General features: G+C 37.4%; 1 protein-coding gene across 1 annotated transcript; it reads left to right on the forward strand.

The window, feature by feature from the left end:
* Nucleotides 1–15,846: 15,846 nt before the first annotated feature.
* LOC103407699 (rust resistance kinase Lr10-like) lies at nt 15,847–18,276 on the forward strand. Its single transcript, XM_029094373.2, has 2 exons — nt 15,847–16,910; nt 17,054–18,276. The coding sequence occupies exons 1-2, from the start codon at nt 16,226–16,228 to the stop codon at nt 18,160–18,162; spliced, it is 1,794 nt and encodes a 597-aa protein (XP_028950206.1). The 5' UTR covers nt 15,847–16,225; the 3' UTR covers nt 18,163–18,276.
* The last annotated feature ends 6,179 nt before the right edge of the window (nt 18,277–24,455 follow it).

A 24,455-nucleotide genomic window follows, 5' to 3' on the forward strand; every position in this document is an offset into this window, starting at 1 on the left:
CACGTGGAAGGTACAGCCTCCCCACCATCGGGGACGGTCCGGCCTTCCCAGGCAGGATAGTGACGTATATGGGATACGTATATCCTTGCAGGTGCGTTTGCAGCGGGTATATGTGATATTGTCACCTTTGCTAGATTGGTAAAAGCATCTAGTATGCTCTAAGCAATGCTCTGAAGATCTATAATTTGGCGCACCTCAGTTTCAAACTGAGCAGTGCGGGGTTCTAAATAAGACATAGTGGGAGCATACCATGACAATTCGTGGCATTCTCCAGGAACATTAGCATGTTTATCTCCTCCTAACGACAGGAAAACTGTCTCATCAAAGTGACAATTTGCAAAATGTGCAGTAAAGAGTTCTTCTGTTAAGGGTTCTAAATAGTGAACAATTGATGGCGAATCATAATCGACATAGATTCTCATTTTTCTCTGAGGACCCATTTTGGTACGTAGTGGCGGCGTTATTGGCACATAAATAGCGCACCCAAACACCCGTAAATGAGAGACGTCAGGCTCGTATCCAATGACCAACTGTAATGGTGAATGTGGTTGGGTAGCGGTGGGCCTCAGGCGGACCAACATAGCTGCGTGCAATATTGCATAGCCCTTGGCAGATACCGATAGTTTGATTCACATAACCAAAGTCTGAACTATTAACTGAAGGTGCTTTATGAAAGCATTTGCCAGGTCGTTTTGGGTGTGAACATAGGGTACATGATGTTCCACATCAATCCCTACTAACATGCAATAATCGTCAAAAGTTTGTGATGTAAACTTTCCAGCATTATCCAGTCGAATCGACTTAATCAGATAATTAGGATGGTAAGTGTGAAATCCCGTTCCTGGATTTCACTGTTATCACCTACATATTTGTATTATTGAGATTTTATATTATTTCTCGATAATTTATTTTAATTTGTTGAATTTAAATTTTAATTAAATTAGTTATTAACGTTTGAAGTTTGGGGCATTTTAAAAATAAATAGAAAAATCTAGAATTCTCTTATCAAATATGGTGTGCCACATGGGTGGCCCAGATTTAATGAAAAGGAAAATGGATGGTGGAGATGCAAAGGAAAGGACTTGAGAGAGGAGTGGAGAGCATGGGCACTGCCCAATTAGAAATTAAGAAAAGAGGGAAATGAGAGAAGAAAAAAATGAGGGAAGAAAAGGAAGAAACGGGTTTGTACGACCCGTGGGTATTGCCGGCCACCCATCTCCATTTTCCGACGAATTTCTTCAAACAACCACTTGGAAACACTCTCTTGACCTTCCCTCTACATGTTTCACCCTAAAAATCAAAGGTTTTGGACTTGAATTAGGGAGAAACCGCATTAAGGGTGCGGCGGGTGTGTGTGTCAAATCTCCCAAATCCCAAATGTTTACACACAATGACCAATCAAAAGACTTCCCTTAAGCCCCTGAACAAAGCCCAGGCAGTGGTGGAGGCGTCGGAGCAAGTTTGGAGGTCGAATTGGAGCACACCCAATTCTAGGGTTCTTACGGGTTTTAGAGAAATTGGAGCACTTCTTGATAAAATTGGCCTTGGTCACAGGTATAAATTTTACTCTACTCATTGAGATCTTCATTTCTGTAATTTTTGGTAATTTTTAAAAATAGTTGAATTTTCCGGCAAATCGGGGCGGCCGACCGCCACCCGCGGCGGCGACCCGGCCAGCAGGCCGACGATGTCCTTTTAAGTTCAATTAGATGCCTTGATTTCATAACTGACATCCTTATGATATAGTTTGATTGTTTGAACCTAATTTCATTACGATATGTGGTTAGGTCAAAATGTGATTCGACGATCCGACCGTTGGATCGTCAGCAAACTTTAATGCGTCATAGAATGTAATATTTGAGGATGGTTTGAATTGATGGATTGGGAATCCGATGTACTGATCTTCCTAATTTGGATTTCTAAGTTTGTAAAATCAAACGTTGGTCGCCACTTGAAATTGTAATTAGCGGGGATCCGACCGTCGGATCATGATAAAATTTTGGTAGGTTGTTTTAGAAGTATAATGTGGACTTTAGAAGGTTACGGATCTGAAATCCAATGTGCGGATCTTCCATATTGAATTGTGTAGAATTGTGGATCCTACCTTTGACCGAGAGTTGACTTTTTGTCAACATGTCTCCAAACGTTCTTAATGCTAAATTTAGTACTACGAGAGACTTAAGTGAAGTCTAGTGGACCTCCATTGGTCGGAGAGTGACTTGAATATTTGTGATACGGTTATTACTTTAATCATTTATGTTAAAATCATTTATGAATATGAATTCGTCTTATAAATATGATTTCTATTGAAATGTGATTTTCATATATTTAGCCATAGACTTATGTTTATTAAACATGATGTGGCTTGTGTACTGATGATAATGGTGAATATGTGTGTTTAATTATTTCTAGTAATGCAAAGGATAAGTATGATAGATTTTATGGCAATGTGATCTTAGAATCCTATTAGAAGTATTTTGTAGAACTTATATGCTTGTGAGACCTATTAGGTGGTGGTCATGAGAAGTGGATATGGTAGGTGACTACGTTGTAAGTATAGAGGGGATGAGGGTTAGATATACTTGGTACATTCAGTGGGTACCATATCCACATGGATTCCGTTGAGTGATGTTCCGGAATCATATCGTTGTTTGGATTCTGTTGATGATGTTCCGGAATCGTATCGTTGTTTGGATTCCGTTGAGTGATGTTTCAAAATCGCATCGTTGGTTGGATTTCGTTGAGTGATGTTCCGGAATCGTATAGTTGTTTGGATTTCGTTGAGTGATGTTCCGGAATCTTTGGATTCCGTTGAGTGATGTTCCGAAATCGCATCGTTGGTTGGATTCCGTTGAGTGATGTTCCGGAATCGTATCGTTGGTTGGATTCCTTTGAGTGATGTTCCGGAATCGTAACTTTAATATGTGTGATATTGGTGATTACCTATGTTTCATAATTATGACCCTCTGCAGATATAAATTGGTTTTATGAATATGTTTTCTATTGAATTGTCATTTCCAATACTTAGACATCGATTCATGTTATGAAATGGGGTTTGGCGTGTATATTTGAATTATGGTTTGATTTGTATGATTGGCATGTTGTGACGAAATGTGAGGACTAGTAATGGACTGTTAACCATTGTGATGGAGATTGGTTGCTTCGATATTGTTTGATTTTCCGCTTTGTTGATCAGTTCTAAATTTGGTACTTGTGCTTAATTTCCCTTTGTTGAGCTTTTGTAAATTAAGTAACTTGTGTTTGTCTCAGTTATTTGAGACGTCGTACATTATGGTTGTTAGCCTTTCGTGATTCCGTTGAGTGATGATCCGGGATCGTATTCACCTTGGGTTTTATTGAGTTTAGATTGTCATAACTTCATAGATGTAGGCTTCAGTCGAACTGTGTCGCTCTAGCTCAGCATTCCGATGAATTGTATGTGTTATTGATGATATGGTTATTGGCATTATTGATTGATGTGATAATTGGATGGTGTTGGAATGCATATGTGAGGGTGAATGACATTATGACTAGAGATTATTATTGTGCTTATTTAAATGTTCCTTGAGGTGCCACATAATTGAATTGTGGTATTATGTTGAGACCTAGTAGTCTATGTGATAAATGTTCGAGAGTAATGAAATGGTGAACTACGAATGGCTTGATCCCTATTGAGGGTACGTAGGCAGTCTAATGAGAATGTTAGATGCAGCCATAAAGCTAGAAAAGAAAAAAAATTATTGTGAAATTTGGACCTTGAGTGGCCTTCTTTCATATCCTGGAGGCAGGGTATGTTAGAAGTTCGAGTTTTCAGTAACATCACGTGTCGATCCTGGGCGTAGGTCAGGATCGGGGCGTGACAGTAAGCCCTTACCTTAATAATTTGTGCTAGGTGTTTAGCAAATGCAGCATTGCGTGTGGACAATAGGCAAACATGTGACCATCGTGTCGATGCATCAACCAACACCATAAAATATCGAAATGGTCCGCATGTTGGTTGGATAGGTCCACAAATATCCCCTTGAATCATCTGAAGAAACTTAGGAGGGGGTCATGAAGAAACATAAGGAGGTAACTGATGCCCATGTGATGATTTGAGGATACAACGCATCATGTCATGTCCAGGATGTACTAAACTATCATGCCAAAGTAGCAAAATGTTCTGGAACTCAGGCATAGGGTCGGCCATATGATGAGCTTCTATGCCACGAATGGTTGTGATGTACAACCCATTCGGGAGACGTTCCAACTTCTCATGAATACGTTTTTGGGCCATATTCGTAAGAAGTGATACAAAGAAATTCAGAATCATTATCTTCAGTGGTTTCAATATGATATTGATTATCTCAAATATCTCTAAAGCTTAGCAACGTTCTTCCGAAACATGGAGAATAAAGTGCCTCCTTAATGGTTAAGATTGTACCATTGGACAACATGATACAGGCTTTTCTGTATCCTTCAATCAGGTTGGATGGGCCTGATAGAGTTGTCATCAGAGCATTCTTGGGTATTAAGTTAGTAAATAATGTCACTCACGCAAGATGGTGTGCATGTTAGCATTATCAGCCAGACAATTAACTTCCCCACTAGACATACCTAGAAAGAATTTAATTGAATTGGTCACATGTATAAATGTAAGTCCATTCATTAAAATAAGCAATTCGAGAAAATAATATCCATCAAATAACAATCCATAATTCAAAACAAACCAAAACCAAACAAATTATTCCAAATACTTAGAAAAATTGTTCAAAATTAAACCATGAACCTAGAAAAATAGGGGGGAGGGTTCGGCCACTCCTAGTGAGTTTGGCCACTAGGGGTAAAACACCCTAAAACATGTCTAAAATTCATTCTTCCATCGGAGCTGATGCCTCCTGAAAATCCAATATCTCCATTGATGTAATAGTATCTTCCGAATGTTCCACATATGCAAAGTTAGACTCACGACGGGAATGATACTTGGCAATAGCCTTGGGGGTAGCTCGGCATACGCATGACCAATGATCCTTTGGTCCACAGCGGTAGCACATGTCCATTTCAGTGGAAGCAGACTGAACGGGAGCTTTGCCCTTGTTCTTGAAGTTTGGGGCCTTAGGGGCAACAGGTGGATGCTGCTAGGTCGGATTTCCTCCCTTAGGGCCGACACTCTATTGACTTTAGGCCCGTTGTTGGGCTTACCGCCTATTATCATAGCCACGACAATTCTTTCGTCGTTTGTGGCTGCTAGAATTTCTCGTATGTACTTCAAGCGAGGTGTTTAAGCTAGTCGGTCAGGCTTGATGATTCTTCATCAAAAGTTGGTTCTACTTTCAACAAGAAGTAGTACAGAGATCAAATCCAAAAATTTGGTGAATTTATGTGCCCTATATTGTTACTGCAGGACAATATTGGTTGCATGGAAGGTCGAATAGGTCTTCTCTATAAGAGATCTGATTCGATTAGTTCCACTTTACAGAACTTTAGAAGTGATCGGATTCTACAAACTTCATAGTTGTTTCATTCATGGACTTAAAGTCTTGGAAGCAAAGATGTCGCCAAACGTGTCTTGCTTCAGGCAAGTAGAGGTCTTTCTAGTGATCAAAACGGTTGGCCAGAACAAGCTAGAAGGTGTGTGGGTCCTCCTTAATGAGGTACTCGGTCTACAGTGCATCATGGATGTGTCTTCGAATGAAGATCATTGCAGTAGCTTTTTCATCTTTGTCGATGGGTTCATCATCAATTGGTTCCTCGATAGCGGCTCGAAAACTCTTTGCAGTTAGATGGAGCTTCACATCTTGAACCCACCTCAGGTAGTTTCTTCCAGATACTTCCAGAGCGGTGAAATCAAGCTTTTTTAAGTTCGACATGTCCCTAAAACAAAGGGTACAGAAAAAACGTGATTAGTCATATGGTGATCCATAGACATATATCGTAGAACATTCAGGTTCTATAGACATGTATTGGTTTAATTTATGCATGAAAGTTATAGGTTTCATGTGGTAAGTTTTGAATGAAAACTTCAGGTTTCAAAGGCACTAAATATGAAACTACAGGTTCAATTTAGTTTTATGAACGATTAGTTCATGAGTGAAAGGTTTCTGCAAGAAACACAGAATGCAATATGTTGATTTAAGTATAGTGGATTTGAGTTTCTTCGGGAACTCAAGTGTGAGAGCTTCGTTACTACGAAAGTATGCCAACGGTTCAAAGTATAAAAATAAATTATTAAATTGTTAATGTCCAAAAGTGATCTTTAGGTCAATAATTTTGGATTCATTATCATATTAATGGACTGCATGTCACTTTTAATTAATGCAATAGATCGGGACTAAACGGGGTCGATCGTGGACGCAAAATTATTTGGGAAAATGCCTTGCAGGTTCGGCTGCAAGCATGTTGGGCCTCGATGAGGCCAACAAGCCTCAGGCTGAAAGGCTTTGGGGAGCCCAATAGCCAAGGCTGTTGGCTTTAGGTCGAAAAACATAGCCCAAAAATTTGGGCTTGGGTTGGCTGCAGAAGGGCAACCCACTGGTGGCTGTAGGCCACGAGCCGAGAGGGGACACAGGTGCAGGCCTAGCGGATTGCTGGCCTTGGGTTCAAGTAGGGAACCCAGTCGAGGCTGGGTCCGGGTAGGGGCAAGCTTCAACCCAGTGCACAAGGCTGCGGGAAGCGGGGCAGGGCTCAGGACAAAGCCTAGCAGCCTTTTGCTGCTTGCAGTTTTGGGCTGAGAATAGAGGGAAAAATCCAGGGAAGGCTACAAGCTTCCGTTTGGAGGTAGGTTAGGCATAAGGCCCGAGTTAAGCTAGCCAGGCTGAGGCCTGGTGTGTCCATGTGCTCGCAACAAAGCCTAGAGGGCTGCTGCCAAGGTCCAAACGTCAAAACGACGTCATCCTGGTGGCGTGCTCCACACGGCTGAGCTTCAGGTCAATGGTGGTAGTGTGGCGGAGCCACGGTGGTAGTGTGGCGGCTGTGCCGCATGTTCCCAATATATATTTTTTTACATCCATAAGGTTTGAAAAACCCTATATTGCTTCTAATTTATTTATATATTTTGACTCACAATTCCACATTGCAATTTAATTGGTTAATGCATGAAACATATATATATGTATATTGAAAAAAATATGAAACATATACAATATATATATATATATATATATATATATCGGAAGGAAAATATAACCATAGAGGGGTTCATACATCATGGGGAGTGTTTTCATGCATCGTGGACGTTTCAAATATCTTCCTTTATTTTAAGCATACCTGATTTGCAGAAAACTAATAAGAGCCTTTGAATTTTGTGGAAGATAGCCTTCTCCTACAATCCGTCAGTTCCTCAGCTTCTGGCAAGAGCTTGTTGATAACGTGTTGTAGGTCTATTTAACTGAACTATACTAAGGGGTAGAGAGAGAGGGGCTGGCGGTAGCGAGAGAAAGATGAGAGATTTAATTGTGAGGTGTGTGTTGTATCACCTCATTGTGGCTTTATTTATAGTAGTAGGATAGGTAAAAACCTTACCCTATTAAGATTACAACTCTTAATAAGTAATCAACTCCTAATAAGAATACAAGAAATATTCCTAGATTCACTAGGATTTACACAATCACATTCCTAGCTATTCTAAATATGACTATAAACACGGAAATTCCTGAGATGAATGAGACAAGAACACGTGTATAAAATAATATTTTTGTATTAATGATTTTGGGGTTACAATCTCTCAGATTTAATCCTCTGATTCGATCTCTATAAGGTGTTGATTTGTGGATGGGCTGCTGATCCAAAGGGTCATCGGGGCTTGATCTTTAGGATGAGCAGTGGTGTATGGATCTTCAAGGGCTTTTGTGCTTGATCTTGAAGAACAGTGGTTGAATTTATTAATGTTGTTGATCCAAAGGGCCGTCAAGGGCTTGATCTTAGGATGAACGGTGATGAACGATGAACACTTTCTTCAAGGGCAGTCGGGGTTGGATCTTAAATTGGTGGAAGTTCTTCAAGGGTCATTGGGGCTTGATCTTGAAGGAGGATTTGACGAAGAATGGAGAGAGCTTTCTTGATCCTTCGGGATTTGCTTGGAAGATTTGGAGTTTCAAAGCTTCAAGGTTTTGGTGTGATGTGAATTGGTTATGAATTGGTCTCTAAAATGAATGCCTTGGCTTCCTATTTATAGAATTCCAAAACTTTAATTTTTGGATTTAAATGATCATTTGAAATAAATCATTTCTGCCAAATGTTGACACATGTCATGTTTGATGACTTTTCTGATGATTCTTGATTTTTCGTTAAGTCACATGCTATGTGTAAAATTTATGTGACACGTGAACGTTGAAATTTTAATTATTGATCAACATTTATTTCACCGAAATTTCGATGTTTACGATGACTACAGCAAAACCCTCATTTTTTCAGATTTTGGAAAGAATGGCGTCATTGAATTCAATATCGTGATATGGGAGATTGAGTAAGCTAAATTTGGAGTATTTTAATGTCACACTAAATATGGCACCGACAATAGACGTAAGCCAAAGTCATAGGTTTAATGCAGACAAAAGTGAATACTAAATACTATATACTGGATACTGAATGGAGGGTGGCTTTAAAGCTTTCGGCGTACCAAATTATGATACTAATTGACTTGATTCCTTCACATGGTATATAGGCAATCTAGCTCGAATGTTGGATGTAACCATAAGATTGAATAAATTAATATTTTATCATGTTCCGAAGTTCAGCACATGACATTATTGTGAGGTCTAGGTATAGTCCTTAGAGTGATAAAAACAAGGCTCCTCCAAGGAGGGCTAGTTGGAGGTGTGAATTGACATTTACTTCACACTCATAGGAAATCAGTCCAAGAACGAAAGCTTTCTTTCCAGTTGCTATCCAAAATTTTGGAATTATATGTGTTGTCCAAAGGATTATTCTTCTTTTATTAAATTTCTAAGGAAAATGAGCAAGAGGCGTAAAAGTTGAACGAATGAAATTTCAACAATCTGGAAAGGGATTGTGAGTTTGCCACACCATTTTTCTTTCTTTTATGCCTTCATGTTTATTAGAAGACAAAAATAAATGACTTTACATTGGAGAAAAAAAAAAGTATTTTCCTTTGAAAAAAAAATCAACTATTTATTTAAGAGGATGTGAATGATTGATGCATAATGTGAATACAAAGAACGACCTTAGAGGGAGACGAGACATTTATTAGAAGCCAAAAAAAAAAAAGTTACAATGATATAGTAAAAAGGCAAGAAAACCTCGTTTTCTAAGTGGCAGTCATTGACACACTACTTGATTAGAAGAAAAGTCATAGTATTTTATTTACTTTTGTTGGAATGTATATTAATAATTATAATATTTAATTCAAAATATTGAATGAAAAACACATAACCGTTTGAAAGGGATCAAGGCATTCCTTGGTAAAACGGTATCATCTAATAGATGAATGTTTGTATCTCTTAATCAACCAATATCTTAGGTTTTATATAAACTCATGTTAGTATAGCCGTGAAAGATATAGAAAATTAGAGTTAATTTTTATTCTTGAGAAATAGGGTTTCCCCGCTTTGTTTCTCTCATGCTTCGTATGTCAAATTCCAAGTCGTGTCTTGAGAGTACGGAATATATAAAGTTCGCCAGAGTCCGAAGATTGAAGTGTTTTGACTTCGAATTATAAATTGTTGAATCCTGGGAGATGGACGCCTACCAAACTACAAGCACAAGAGTAAGGGCGAAATTCTATCTTTAGGACATTGCATTTATGCAAGCCTCAATCTCCAAATTTATCAGTTTTTCTAACTTTATCTTTAGTTGTTTATATTAATCTTGTAAACTATTGATGTTGTTATTTACTTTATGATTATTATCATTGGAATTCTTGTGTTGTTATCATATTTTCTAATATTGCCTCAACAATCTAAAGATAGAAGTTTTATCCCTATGGAACAATCAGAAAAATATGAATGTTCGCAGTTCTCATATTGAGAGTTTAAAGCTGTGGCTTTAAAAGTGTTGGACAACATAAGGTGTCGTATTTGATGTGAAGCCAAGAATTGAATGTTTCTTGACATTATACTGTGAGTTTACTCTCGTTAGTTTCTGATTTAGGTGAGAAATAAATATATGTTTATGTGGACTGTATGCAATAGGGTAAATCTAGGTTTGTATCTCATAATTGAAAAGGATTCGATACAGATATGTCTCAGAAAATGCATTCAATTTGTATGGGCATTGCCACATTCAATAAAAAGTCATATTGGTTGACTGCAAGGGTCAGATGGTTTGTGGTCAGACCAATGGATATTTGGGCATCCCCGATGACTTTTCTCAACAGATGCCTTGCTTGATCAGTTTGGTTGGCGATTGCCGAGCAAAATGTCTGCATCATAAACTTTCAATTCATTCCCACAAGGACTAGATATGCATGATACAAATGATCGAAGATTTTGATTTTCGCATGGGTTTCATTAATGTCAGATTTGAAGATAATTTGATGAAACCAAAATTTTCCTTCAAGACTGATCAAAAGGATTTGGAATGTTTCGAATGCATATACACATGGCTATTAGAAGATATGTATATAATGAATGATATGATGCCAATCCAATTCTAGGTTGGAACTTGAGCATGATGGGAATATTTAGAAGATTATACTTCTAAAATCTTTTTAAAGGGAAAAATTATGACGGATCTTGGGTGAATGACCAAACTGCCTATTTCAGATAGGTGCATACCAAATGTTTATTGGTTAATAAAGAAATACAATAGTAATATGCATATATTTATCAGATTTATGTGTGTATTCATAAAATCCATGCCTGCATTACCAGGTATATAGAAATGCATTTATTATCGTTTGTCATATCATTATTGCAGATTTGTATTTCTCCATTGTATATCAAGTGTTGTACTATGGAGAATTATGAGTACTTTCTCGAAAGAGGAGTAATGTAATGGGAACCATGTTCTTCATGGTAAGACGATGAAATTTGACTTTGAGTAGTGACAATCAGTCGTGATGTTGAGACGATCAGTCGTGATGTTGTCCTTAGTTAAATTGTAAAGCATGAAGTCATTTTGTTTGAGTTATTCGTCTTGAAGATGACGCTTCAGTTGTGGGGGCCAAAGTCTGCTTTGAAAGGTTTAAGCACTCTAAGGTGAGGCTTACTGTGGAAACTGTGTACATGCTACAGACAAACCCCTAACAATTGAAGATAGACTTAAAAATGACTTGTGTGTTCTTCATGCCACAATGCGATTGTTCTTTCTTCGGGATAGAGAAGATAGCCCTCCTTATGTCCGTATGTGGCTATGAACTTTGGTTTGTGACAAAGAGAACCATTGATTTCAAGGTCATTGAAATGAAATGGGCATGACAATATCCATAGGTGAGATCAAAGGCCAAAGATATAATTGGAAAGCCTAACCATATTGTCTATAAAGCAGATTTATGCCGTGTTTACAAACCACATGTACATGGTTTTTGTTTGCTCCCTAAGTCCGCCATGGTGCCTTGCGGGCAAGCCAGGGATTTACTTCACATACGAGATTGGTGGGTGCGGGCGTGCCACTACTAGATGCCGCTAGTAGACGGGATTTGAATGATTGAGGTTGCGCCTTTGGACTTCAAATCAAGAGATTGTGCCATTTGAGTGGGAATTGCTCAAATTAAGGTTCTTTGTTTGCCTTGAAAATAAGGACTTTACTTATATGGAGAGATAGAACAATATGTAAATGATAAGGTTGCTTGGAAATATAAATGACAGAGGAAAATGACTAATATTGCAGATTGCTTGTGACTGGAAATGAGTACATAAAAGCTACAAATGAGATCGATACCGCAAATGAGCAGCAGAGCTAATAAACTTAAATAAAAGAAGGCTTTTGGCAAATCTGGTTTGAGCAGAGTTTGTGCTTTTGTTTGTTTGTTTGAGTGTCCATAATCCTTCTCCATCTACTTCTTTATATAAGGATCTGGAAGAGCCCCCTTATTGAGATCTTTGTACTTGCCCGAAAGAAGCTTGGGCAGCTTGCATTTCCTTACTTGGGTAGCTTGCATTGCTTTTGCCAACTTGCATGTAGAAACAATATTAAAAGGGGAACTTGCATCTCCACCATATGTTTTTAGCACATGTTTTCCTACTTGTAATAAACTAACATTTAAAAGAAGCAAGTTGGCTTCTTTCACATATTTTTTGCATCCACATCCGTAAGTTGCCTTCCAACCCTTTTGCAAGGATGCATGCATCTTGATTAAACAAAGCTTGACAAATCTCCACCACCAAAACAAATTGGAAGAACAATATTATAGTGTCAAACCCCTCCACTTGCCTCTAAATATCTTTCCAAATTAGCTTTCTTGCATATTAATCCTCTAAATGCCATATTTTACCCAAATTACCCAAATAAGTAAAAATGGGTATATTTTGAGTGCAAACAGTTTTATTACATTCGGGCAAAAGATTTGGTGAAAGAAAATAACCAACCAAGTCATTTGGGATAATGGGATTTCACGAGGATGATGGAGGAAGATTTAGTCTTCTTTATATCTTGTTCAACTATTAATAATTAAATGTGACAAAAAAAAAAGAGTTTTGCTCATAAGCCAAGTTAGTCATGGATAAAACCAAAGGACATTCCTTTGAGAGAAATTATACACTGAAAATGTGGGGGTCTTTTGGAAAGAAAAAGATGATACATTGAAAATGTGTGGAGCATCTTGCAAAATTAAATTAGACATGATGATGCTTATTAAGTAAGCATATGAATAGTCATGCATGGTAGTCATAATATGGAAAGGATGAAAGTCAAGAAGTGCTTTTCCCATAATAGCTAGTGAGGCATGAAGGCCTAGGAAGATAAATACATAAGGTCTTATCTTTAGTTGTTTCCTACTTTTTAAAGAACAAAACATGATCGATTTAACAATAACGTTAGAAATTAACCACAATTATCGAAGAATTGTGGGGGTAGCTTAACTATTTTTGAGATATGAGATTTACTTACAAAGAATGGAAACATAATTTGCTAATCAAATGAGACAATCAAGATGTCATCTCTTGTAATGAGTAATTGTTTAAGGTATGGCAAGGTTATAGACCTTCTATAGATACCTTAAATGTGGGGGAAGTCTACTTCGGTATGGCAAGGTTATAGACCTTCTATAGACACCTTAAATGTGGGGGAAGTCTACTTCCTAGTGTTAGCAAATTATTACATAAGTCCTAACATATGTTTCGAGGACTTAACATTGGAAAACAACTATTCTCGTATGAAAAATAATTTCATAATATGGAAGTGCACACCATAAGAGTAGTCAACCTTAGTGGTACCAATTAGTAAATGTTTGACTAGGGAGTAAGTTAATCATCGAGGGGAATGAGGCTGAAGCCAACATAACTAATGAATCAGTCGGGCGAAAACCTAACTTAGTTGATTGGGGATCCCATGGTCTAAGTTCAATAGGCAAACTAGTTGGGCATGATTCAAAGAAGTTAACATACTATATACCTCATTCCTATGATGGAAGAAGTGTGTTGTCTGCAGAAGTTTTAGGGTGTATATTTATACTTAATGACAGTGATATCTTATAAATAAGAGGAATAGAGCAGACTATTTTTTATCAGTGGTTACCTATGTGAGAATAGAAGTGGGTCGCTTCTGTGAGAATGAGATGGCTAAATTCTCTAAAGCTCTCATGAATCCGAGATTTGTTCATGACCAAAATAAACACAACCGTATGAACCAGAATATATTAGGATTAGGGATGTATGTTGCTTATTGTCTCGGTTTACTGCTGCGGTGAACAGTTCAAGATTCCATATCCACTGCGTCACCAAGTAAATCCGATAAGTATTCACTAGGGTAGGTTCAAGTCCAAAAGACACCTCTCCTGATGCATATCTTGTCCGCCTGTACTCTCAAATTCTTCCTAATTTTTCATTCATGTAGGGGATTGTTGGAATTTATATATTATAATATTAATAATTATAATATTTAATTCAAAATATTGAATGAAAACCCCATAACCGTTTAAAAGGGATCAAGGCATTCCTTGGTAAAACGGTATCATCTAATAGATGAATGTTTGTATCTCTTAATCAACCAGTATCTTAGGTTTTATATAAACTCACGTTAGTATAGCCGTGAAAGATAGAAAATTAGAGTTAATTTTTACTCTTGAGAAATAGTGTTTCCCCACTTTGTTTATCTCATGCTTCGTGTGTCAAATTCCGAGTCGTGTTTTGAGAGTACGGAAAAGACAATTTCTATGGGGAAAAAGTTGAAATAGGGGATGAAGATTCCCGATTTTAATTTCGTTAAATAGGTGTAATTTCACAATTCCAACTACAACAAGAATCACAAATTCATATGCGGAAAAATCTTGCGAGCACCAAACTTTACTATTAGGGCGCCAAATTTCATGATAAAACCTGATAAGGGGTTTAGGGCTGCATCTTTCACTCTATTAACTCTCCAATCTTCGAAGGGATTTTCGGCTCTTGCATCATCTCTTGCTTTTGTTCTAGGTCAGCGTCTCTACTCTCTTCTTTCTTGAATTATTTTAGCTTTTCGGGTATACTCTTTATGCCAATTGTGAATTTTGCTAGTTATTTTTATTTTATGATAGTCATATGTTTGCTGTGCTTTTTTTCTTCCGATTGAATTGTGTATTGGTTGGATCTGTAACACAATTTTTCAGTTTTTTTTATGGACTTTGGTGTTAGTTCCTTGTTATAGATATTGTGCTTTTGAAGGTTTAACAATAGGCAAGGCTGAATATGATGATTTCGGTGTTAATTACTTTCTCATGGTACTATACCAGATTGTTCTCTCTTTGCATTTACATGTAACTAACTGTTCATTGTAGAAATGTAGTATTTGGAAGACCTTTTTTTTCTGATTTAGTGTATGTTTGTTGGACAAAAGAAACATGTAGAAGAGAAAACATGATTAATAACATTGTGCGTCTATTTTTTTTTTTTTTTGACAGAAGCGATAGAGTATTCTATTACTAAAAACAACCAAATACAAGAGGTGTCATGGCTACAATTTCTCCATGGCAAATTTTTTGCAAACATTTTGTAAACGCTCTACGGCTACCACAATAGACCATTATAAACAGAGATTCCGGATAAAACTGTCACAAGGACGGCAGACACGACAATCCTCACACCCGTACCCTAACATAAGAGCAACTCCATCCATGGAGCCCTACCCCCTGGCAATCCACTATTCAATCCACCATATTGAACAGTAACTGCCTTAAATGAATAGTAATTACCATTAATGAACAGTAATTGCCATTTACATCTTCATCCTTGGAACCCTCCCCCTAGCAATAAGCAATTAAAATAATAGTTTTTTTTGTTTGTTTAAATAATAAAAAATTGCAAAAGCTCTGGTCCCTCTCTCTCTCTCTGACACAAAAAAAATAAAAAATTGCAAAGCCCTCGGGCCACATGCCCATCGACTCCCCACCCCCCCCCCTTCGCTCGGGCTCTCACTGTCGCTCAACCTCCACACGGCTGGACCTCTCTCCACCGGCCCTCGGGCCCTTTGTCCTCGCCTGTCGCCCGAGCAACCAGCCTCCGCTGGAGTTGCTCTAAAGCCATCGACAATGAGGCTAAATAAATCGCTTAAGAGATACAAACAAATCACCGCAATAACACAATCTACTTAACCCGCCCAAGGCGCTACAAACAAAATCTTAAACCTAAAGTCGATGACATGTCCACATGCATGTCCAAGGGGAAGAGACGTTGCAGGAGGCATGGGTTGCCCGACCATGTGGGTCTGTCGGTGGCAAGGACAACAAAGCAATACCAAACTACTTCTATCATTCTCCTTAGCGCTATATTTTTCCTTAGCGCCATAAATTTCGCTTAAAAAGCATAGGAAGGAAGGCTAAAATTAAGGCGAAGAACCTGCCTCCACTAATTTCCATAGGGGAGAGAGAGAGAGAGAGAACACCAAGCAGTATTATAATATAGGTGGTCTTAAATAACCTTCCGTGGAGTCGCAGTAAGGACTTCAAATATCCCAGAGAAAAGTCAGTCAATAGTTTTTGACAGAGTCAGTCAACGGCGAAGACAGAATTGTGTATCATAATGCTCTCTCCCTCTCTCTCTCTCTCTCTCTCTCTGTCGTCAATGGATAACACCATATAATTACTACGTGTATATCACTGCTCAATTACACAATAGAAAAATCCTTGCGCATTATTTTTGTTCTTATTAGCTCAGAAATGCAGAAATTGATCATCTCTTACTTTTGCATATTGTTACTGGTTTTCTTCAAACTAGTTGGAGCAAGCCATGCGTGCCTGGAATCCAAGTGTAGCGATGATCAAGGCGCAGCTATCCATTTCCCATTGCGCATCAGCCGCAAACATCATTGTGGAAATCCTGGGCTTGAATGCAATGTAAGATATGAGCAGCAAATACTAGTAAAATTATTTGTCAAACACATAGATTACAAGCGTCAGGAAATCCAAGTGTATCCCCCAAGTGATTGCCTGCTGCTGAAGCCTGTCGAAGTCACAAACATAGATTACAAGCGTCAGGAAATCCTAGTGTCTCCCCCAAGTAACAACTTGTCATATTCTTTCATCAGAAACTTAACCTTATTCAGTTGTCCTACTTCTGTTGCAAGAGATACATATGCGTATCAAGTCCACTGCCTCGGTGACCCTGGCAGCAGAATTTATGCCCTTGATTCTACATATCAATTAGAAAATCTCTTCGAGAATCTACAATCTTGTTCAAAGATGTATGATGTTTTATCTGGCAATTGGGAGGGTAATGGTTCTGTTCTTCAATTCAAATGGTCAAAACCAAATTGTACAGAATGTGAAGCGGAGGGAAAGATGTGTAGATGGAAGAACAATGGCACCAACAGTGAAATTGAATGTCAACGCGTGAGGAAACCAAGTAAGGAGAACATTATATTCATTGCTAGTTTTAAACATCGTTACATTTATGTCTGAGTAATTATTATTTGAAGGATGTTGTCCGATCCATTTTTCTGAGGATATTAATTGTCAGTCTCGATTTAATTTGCAATTCTTTTACAGGCAACACATGGAAATTAGTGGTTACAGGTGGAATTCTGGGTGCTTTGCTTCTTGTTCTACTGATGATTGCAGCATATCGGGTATATAGCACTGATAGGAAGGAAAAAGAGAGTCGATTAAGAATTGAAAGATTCTTGGAGGATTATAAAGCACTCAAACCAAGCAGGTATTCGTACGCAGATATTAAGAGGATTACAAATCAATTCAAGGACAAGTTGGGCGAAGGAGCCTATGGAACTGTCTTTAAAGGAATGCTCTCTTCTGAATTCTTTATTGCTGTCAAAGTCCTCAACAGTTCAAAGGGAGATGGGGAAGAGTTCGTAAATGAAGTGCGAACGATGGGTCATATCCACCATGTCAACGTGGCTCGCTTGGTTGGATTTTGTGCTGATGGATTTGTACGAGCTCTTGTTTCCCTGCAGGATTTTATTTCATCTGCAGATAGTAAGAATTCACTTCTTGGTTGGGATAAGCTGCAAGATATTGCCCTAGGCATAGCCAAAGGAATTGAATATCTTCACCAAGGATGCGATCTACGAATCCTGCATTTCGATATCAAGCCCCATAATGTGTTGCTAGACCAAAACTTCACTCCAAAAATTTCTGATTTTGGTTTGGCCAAGTTATGTTCCAAGGATCAAAGCTTGGTGTCCATAACTACAGCTAGGGGGACCATGGGCTATATTGCACCTGAAGTGTTCTCCAGGAATTTCGGAAATGTGTCTTACAAGGCAGATGTCTACAGCTTTGGAATGCTGCTGCTTGAGATGGTAGGAGGAAGGAAGAATATTGGTTCAACCACGGAGAACACTACAAATGAAATCTACTATCCACAGTGGATTTACAATCTTCTAGAGGAAGGGGATGACCTACGAATCCGTATTGGGCAAGAAGAAGATGGTAAAATTCCAAAGAAACTTGCTATTATAGGGTTATGGTGTATCCAATGGCACCCGTCGGATCGTCTTTCCATGAAAACAGCCGTTCAGATGTTAGAAGGAGGAGGAGGAGAAAGCTTGACCATGCCGCCTAATCCCTTCATGCCTACAGGTCCTACAACTAGAAATGCAAGACGCCTAGAGCGAGAAGCAATTGCTGAATTAGAGTAAAACGTATATGACAGATATGTAGATTCGTATTGAATGTGTAATGATTCAAACCTAAAGGGATATTTTGATAACCATTTCATTTTGGCACCAAACAAAAGAAATTTGTTTCCACTCCATGTTTAAGCAATAGATGCCGATTATTGTTTATCATTTATTAAATTTTATTTTTGGTTACGGTAGAAGCCTAGAAGGCAATCGAGCACCGGACTTACCAAATTCTAACTCATTTCTACACACCAAGAGCTTGATTTCGGTTCTTATTTTTACTATTTAAGCTATAAGCCGTGATAATAATTAGAGCACTATCATTTGTTGTGAGCTTCAACTGGTTATTTTGTATGTTTTAAACTTTTAATTAGAATTTATTTTTCACTTAGACTTATCTTTCCGTATGGCATGCCATCCCAACCCTAGTTTTTCTCCTCGCTTGGAGTTTGGGATACGAAAACTTGCCAAACAAAGTAGATTGATTAGTAACCGAAGCTAATTATTCGACTGAATATTGTTTAGAATTTTAATTAACAGAAACAATATGAATCTTTTTTGTTTGTTTTGAAAACTAGAGATTAAATTGTTACTTGTTAGAAGTAGAGTGATTGGTAGACATCGAATCCTTACATAAGTGCATAGGCATTATTGCGTGAGGATGACGTGAGGGCAAGGGAAGTAGCAGCAGACCGTGTGGGCTGCTGTGGTTCATCTGCTCGGGTGACAGGATAGCCTTTTTGACGAAATTATAAAGCGCATAAACTTTTTGACCAAGAGAGTGGTCAACTAGGGGTGGGCACTTGAAATCGAAAACCGAAACCGAAACATGAACCAAATCGGACCGCACCGAACGATTTGGTTTTGCGGTTTTGAAACCGAACCGCATTGTAGGAAACGGTTTGGTTTTGGTTTTGGCTTTTGAAAACCGCACCGAAACCGAAACCGTATCTCAAATTATATGCCATGTTTTAATTAGTTGTTTGTTAGAGTCCATACATTTAGTATGTACATGTCATAATAATGATTATTTTTTCCAAGTTATATCCCTCATCAAGCTTGGCATCTCAATGTTTCTTTACAGGAAAAGAAGAAAACTTTGTCACAGTTATATCCTTAGAACCCTAATTTTCAAGTTTAGAATGATAGCCTATATAATATATTAATCAGAAATGCAAATGAAAACTCAAAAGGAACAATGAGCATCAAATAAGAGTAGTCACAGAAGGAGAGATACAAGACCGAATCTCTAATCAAGTAATAAGTTGCAGCACTTCATTTGGGTACTTTTTCCTGCTCACAGAGTTTATCACTTGTGCAAGAGTTTATCATCTGTGCAATTAGCTAGCTAGAGTAAAGAAAAGAATTCTCATGTGGGTGGTTAATTAATGTATGTGTGGAAAATGAGACTGTGGTATGTGTAAATAAGTATAAATTTTAAATTGTAGATTTTTTTTTCTAAAAAGCCAAACTTAAACCGTTTGAAACCGCACCGAACCGATCGGTTTTGACTTTAAAACCGCACCGAACCGCACCACAAAAAGTTGTGATTTCGGTTTTGGTTTCACTCAAAACCACACCGAACCAAACCGTGCCCACCCCTATGGTCAACAAATGGGACATGGATTCGTCGAATCCAAATCCTAAGAATTCATTAATCTATATTATTGAAATTTGATCAAAAGATTAAAATTATTATAATTTTAAAATAAGCTCGTATTTGTAACTGTTGAATCAACCTTTAATGATCCAGATTGATAAATCCTTAAGATTAGGATGTATGAATCCGAAAAGGATCAATGTCCCAAAAAATATGCAACGTTTTGCAAGGGTATTAAATTTATGAGTGGGATAGACACAAATAGCAGACCGTGTGGGGTGCTGTGGTTGATCCACTAGGGTGGCAGGATAGCCTTTTTGACCAAATTATAAAGCAGACTTTTTGACCAAGAGGGTGGCCAACAAATATGCAACGTTTTACACGGTATTAAATTTATGACTGAGGATTTGGATCCTCTCCTGAGCTAATGGAGATGATCTTCCTGACCAACCATTATGGGTTGTTGGATTTTTATCCAACGGTTATAATTATTATAACTTTAAAGGAACTCCCTTTTTATAACCGTTGGATAAAAATCTAACAGTCCATAATGGTTGGTCAGGATGATCCTCTCCATTGGCTCAGGAGAGGATCCAAATCAGATGGACACAAGTAGCAGACCGTGTGGGGTGCTGTGGTTCCTCCACTAGGGTGGCAGGGTAACCTTTTTGACCAAATTATAAAGCAGACCTTTTTGACCAAGAGCGTGGCCAATAAATATGCAACGTCTTGCACGGGTATTAAATTTATGACTGGGATGCACACTCATCTTCTTCCTCATTCGTTGTTTATGTAAAAAAATGTAATAAATTGTAATAATGATCTTTCAACTTTAATTAAATTGAAACAATAGTTTTTTAATTAAAATTCATTATTATTAGTCTATTAACTCATTAAAACGTGTAGCTATAGTCATTTTCGTCAACTCCTTCAGAATTCTGTCAAAATAAGTTATGTTGAAAGGACCATTGCTATAATTGGGTTAAAGTTAGGGACCATTGCTATAATTGGGTTAAAGTTAGGGACCATTGCTCTAATTGAGTTAAATTTGAGGAATCATTTCTCTAGTTGGATTACAGTTGATGGATCATTGATACAATTTTTCTTATTTGATTTTTCATTGTGCCCCTTGATTTAGCCTCAAGTGCATGACATGTGACTATTTTGACGGAAGTTCTAATGGAGTTGACGAAAATAATCATAGTTGCACGTTTTGATGAGTTAAGAGACCAATGATAATGAATTTTTAGTTGAGGGATCATTGCTCCACTTAGATTAAAATTAAGAGATCATTACTATAATTTACTCTGAAAACTAAAGGCCTCCTATTTTAGTTATGTTTGTACCATACTTGACCAATCCCAAAACTACTGAGCACCGGTCAACGTTATACCATCAAGGATCCAGAAGAGTTTCTCTCAAACCAGGAGGCCAATCACAACACGACACATGTCGATATCAAAAGCCAATCATAGCGCGACACGTGTCAACATCAGAAGCCAATCACAACACGACACGTGTCAATGTCAGAACAAAACTAAAAACTCTCTTCTATAAAAGGAGATCATTCTCCCTCAATATTTCCTAATGTTCTTTGTACTAAATCATTCACTAGTACTGACTAAATGAGAGTTTGAACCTATGTACTTGTGTAAACCCTTCACAATTAATGAGAACTCCTCTACTCCGTGGACGTAGCCAATCTAGGTAAACCACGTATATCTTGTGTTTGCTTCCCTGTCTCTATCCATTTACATACTTATCCACACTAGTGACCGAAGCAATCTAACGAAGGTCACAAACTTAACACTTTCTGTTATACCAAAGTCCTCACTGATTTTGTGCATCAACAAGTTGCATTGGAGAATCCTTTCAACCATCCAAATCCAAAACATGGATCTAAGGAGCCAAGAAACAAAGAGGAGTTCGTCCATATTCATGGATACAAGAAGCTATGAGCAAGGGAATGAGGACCTCACTTTGGGTGACTATCATTTACTTCTGCAAAGAGGACCTACAAAAATATAAAGTCAACTCACTTTGCTTTGAATTTGAGTTGAGTCTTTGACTAACTACTAGACTCTGAATTTCATGAGTTAAGTTTTGTTTTTGAATGCATATAAGCATGCTAGAGCCTTTAATTGTTAATTACATGTATATGTGTTGCTCAAATGAACTTAGTTTATCAAATTTTTCTCTCAAGACCAAGGTATTAAATATCGATGATATCGGAAATATCGGTAGTCCAAAAACACGGAAATATCGATGGAAATATCGATGGAAATATCGGGATATTATCGATATCGATAAAAATAATATGGAAACCACGGAAATTGTAAGAAAAACTTGGAAATTTTTATTGAAACTTTGCAGAATGTTTATTTAGTCAATTATCTATTAGTTTATCACAAAAATTTGGAAGGAAATGCATTGCATGATGGATTTAACTGATTTAAGTTGATTATATAGCGAGCTGGCAAACATTGTGAGTGTAGAAAATATGTAGTAATTAATGAAAGAAGTTTAAACACACCATAATCATTTATATATAATGAATTAGTACAATATTTTACACTTTATACATTGCATGGTAAGATACATGAGTGACTAAGTACCACATAGAGTTCCTATGAGGTTCAAAATTTTCACTATCTTCATCATCTCTATGTGTAGAGTAAGTGTATTGTGAAGAGTAGTCAGCAACCATGGCAATGGCTTTCAAGAACCGAAATCCAAAAGTCAATAGGAAACCGAATACTTCGGTATTTTTCGGGATTTCGGGATTACCAAACAAATGGGATTTGGAAACCAATCCCATATCGAAAATTTCGGTATTTTTCGGGATGGGATTCCCGAACTTCGGGATGGTTTTGGTTTGGGATTTTTCGGTTTGGGTTTGGGACTTTTTCGGTTTGGTTTGGGATTTTCGGGAATTTTTTCCAACCCTACATGTAAGTGACCAAATAAAAAATAGAAAAATTAAAAACCACATGCCATTGACTAAGTAATTAATTGACACAATTTAAAATATAATACCACAAAAAATTTGGAATATGTGCAAATTTGTTTCTTGCAAAAAGAATTCAAAACAAAACCATATATATAAATATTTTAGCATGTTTTCACAAAAACATAAGTGGTATAGTGGTCAAGGCGCTGAAGGAGTTAGATGGGAGGGGTTTGAATCCCTCTATGTGCATGTTTGAGACTTTTCAGAAATTTTCAAATATTTTTAGGTTCATCTCGCGATAATATCGATATTATCGCGATATATTAGCGATAATTAAAGGAATACTCGTGAAATATCGTTATATGAAAAAAACGATAATATCGGCGATGTTTCGCTGATATTATCGATATTTTCTTCTATGTTCAAGACCAACTTCTATGGCATGCGTGGTGTGTTTGAGACTTTTCAGAAATTTTCAAATATTTTTAGGTTCATCTCGCGATAATATCGATATTATCGCGATATATTAGCGATGATTAAAGGAATACTCGTGAAATATCGTTATATGAAAAAAAACGATAATATCGGCGATATTTCGCTGATATTATCGATATTTTCTTCTATGTTCAAGACCAACTTCTATGGCATGCGTGGTGTCTCATGCCAATCACACAAATGTTATGTAAAAAGAATTTACACGTTGTGTTGCATGATTGACAATTAACGACACAATAGTGTTATAACCGTGTCAATGTTATGAAAGTTTTTATGCAAAGTCACTTGATATGCCGCAACAATTAGTAAACAATATTAGAAAGACCTAGAGGAACCCACAATTAATTCCAATTCATTAAGTAGCTCATGTGCAAGCAAAGTATGGGCTTCCCATGGGCAGGAGCTGGAATTTACCCATATTTGGTAGTTATGTAGCATTATACGAGGAGCCTGCTCAGCATTCAATATGTTCACCCACATGATGTTGAGTGTAATCCTTCTTAAGGTTCAACGATATTGTTTCTATTAACAAATATAAATAAAAAAATAAGCGAAATACTAGAGAGATTACACGTTTATATTACATTGTTGTACCATATTGTGATATGGCTGTGTACATACCACGTCTTGTAATGAGTTTATCTCATTAGATGTTAGACTGTTGGTTATTTGTATTACTTATTACATCATATGGTACATCAATGTGGTATAAATATGCAATCTCTCCAACATTACCCTTAGGAAAATTTTATTTGAACCCATCTAACCTCTTTCTACACCCAACTTAAATTCTAAATGTGAATTGTCTATTTTATCCTAATGCATAATTACCATCAAGTACAAGATGAAATTAAGAATAAAACTAAAATTTATCAATAAACCCATACTCAATAATTAAGTTCTACCATCACACAATTTTTATCCTACATTCATTTTGAATAAATTCCTAAGGGCTGCAATAAAACCCTACGATCACCTAATAATCAAATCCGGTTGCTTTTTGTTTCCTCTCTAGCTTCATGTTAACTCGATCAGTAAAAACAAAGTATTCAAAGTATTCATGTATAAAATAAGCCAACTTGGACTGGACTTGCTATAAACCTAAAAACATAAGCAGAATCCCAGTTGCTAATTCCACAAGAACTCGACTTGCGACCATTCAAAACCCAATAAAAATTCAAGAAAACCAGAACTTACCAAGTGAACGTTGACGGCTGAGCCAGAGCAGCAACGACGAAAGGAAGCATTGCAGATAAGACCTGA

The sequence above is a fragment of the Malus domestica genome, chromosome 02 (assembly GCF_042453785.1).
Source record: "Malus domestica chromosome 02, GDT2T_hap1".
In the NCBI taxonomy this organism is placed as follows: domain Eukaryota; kingdom Viridiplantae; phylum Streptophyta; class Magnoliopsida; order Rosales; family Rosaceae; genus Malus; species Malus domestica.

Excerpts from the sequence above, each read along its gene's own strand:
- LOC103407699 (XM_029094373.2), top strand. The coding sequence starts at position 16,226 with ATGCAGAAATTGATCATCTCTTACTTTTGCATATTGTTACTGGTTTTC. Across the intron at positions 16,911-17,053 it reads TCAACGCGTGAGGAAACCAA|GCAACACATGGAAATTAGTG; the intron begins GTAAGGAGAACA and ends ATTCTTTTACAG.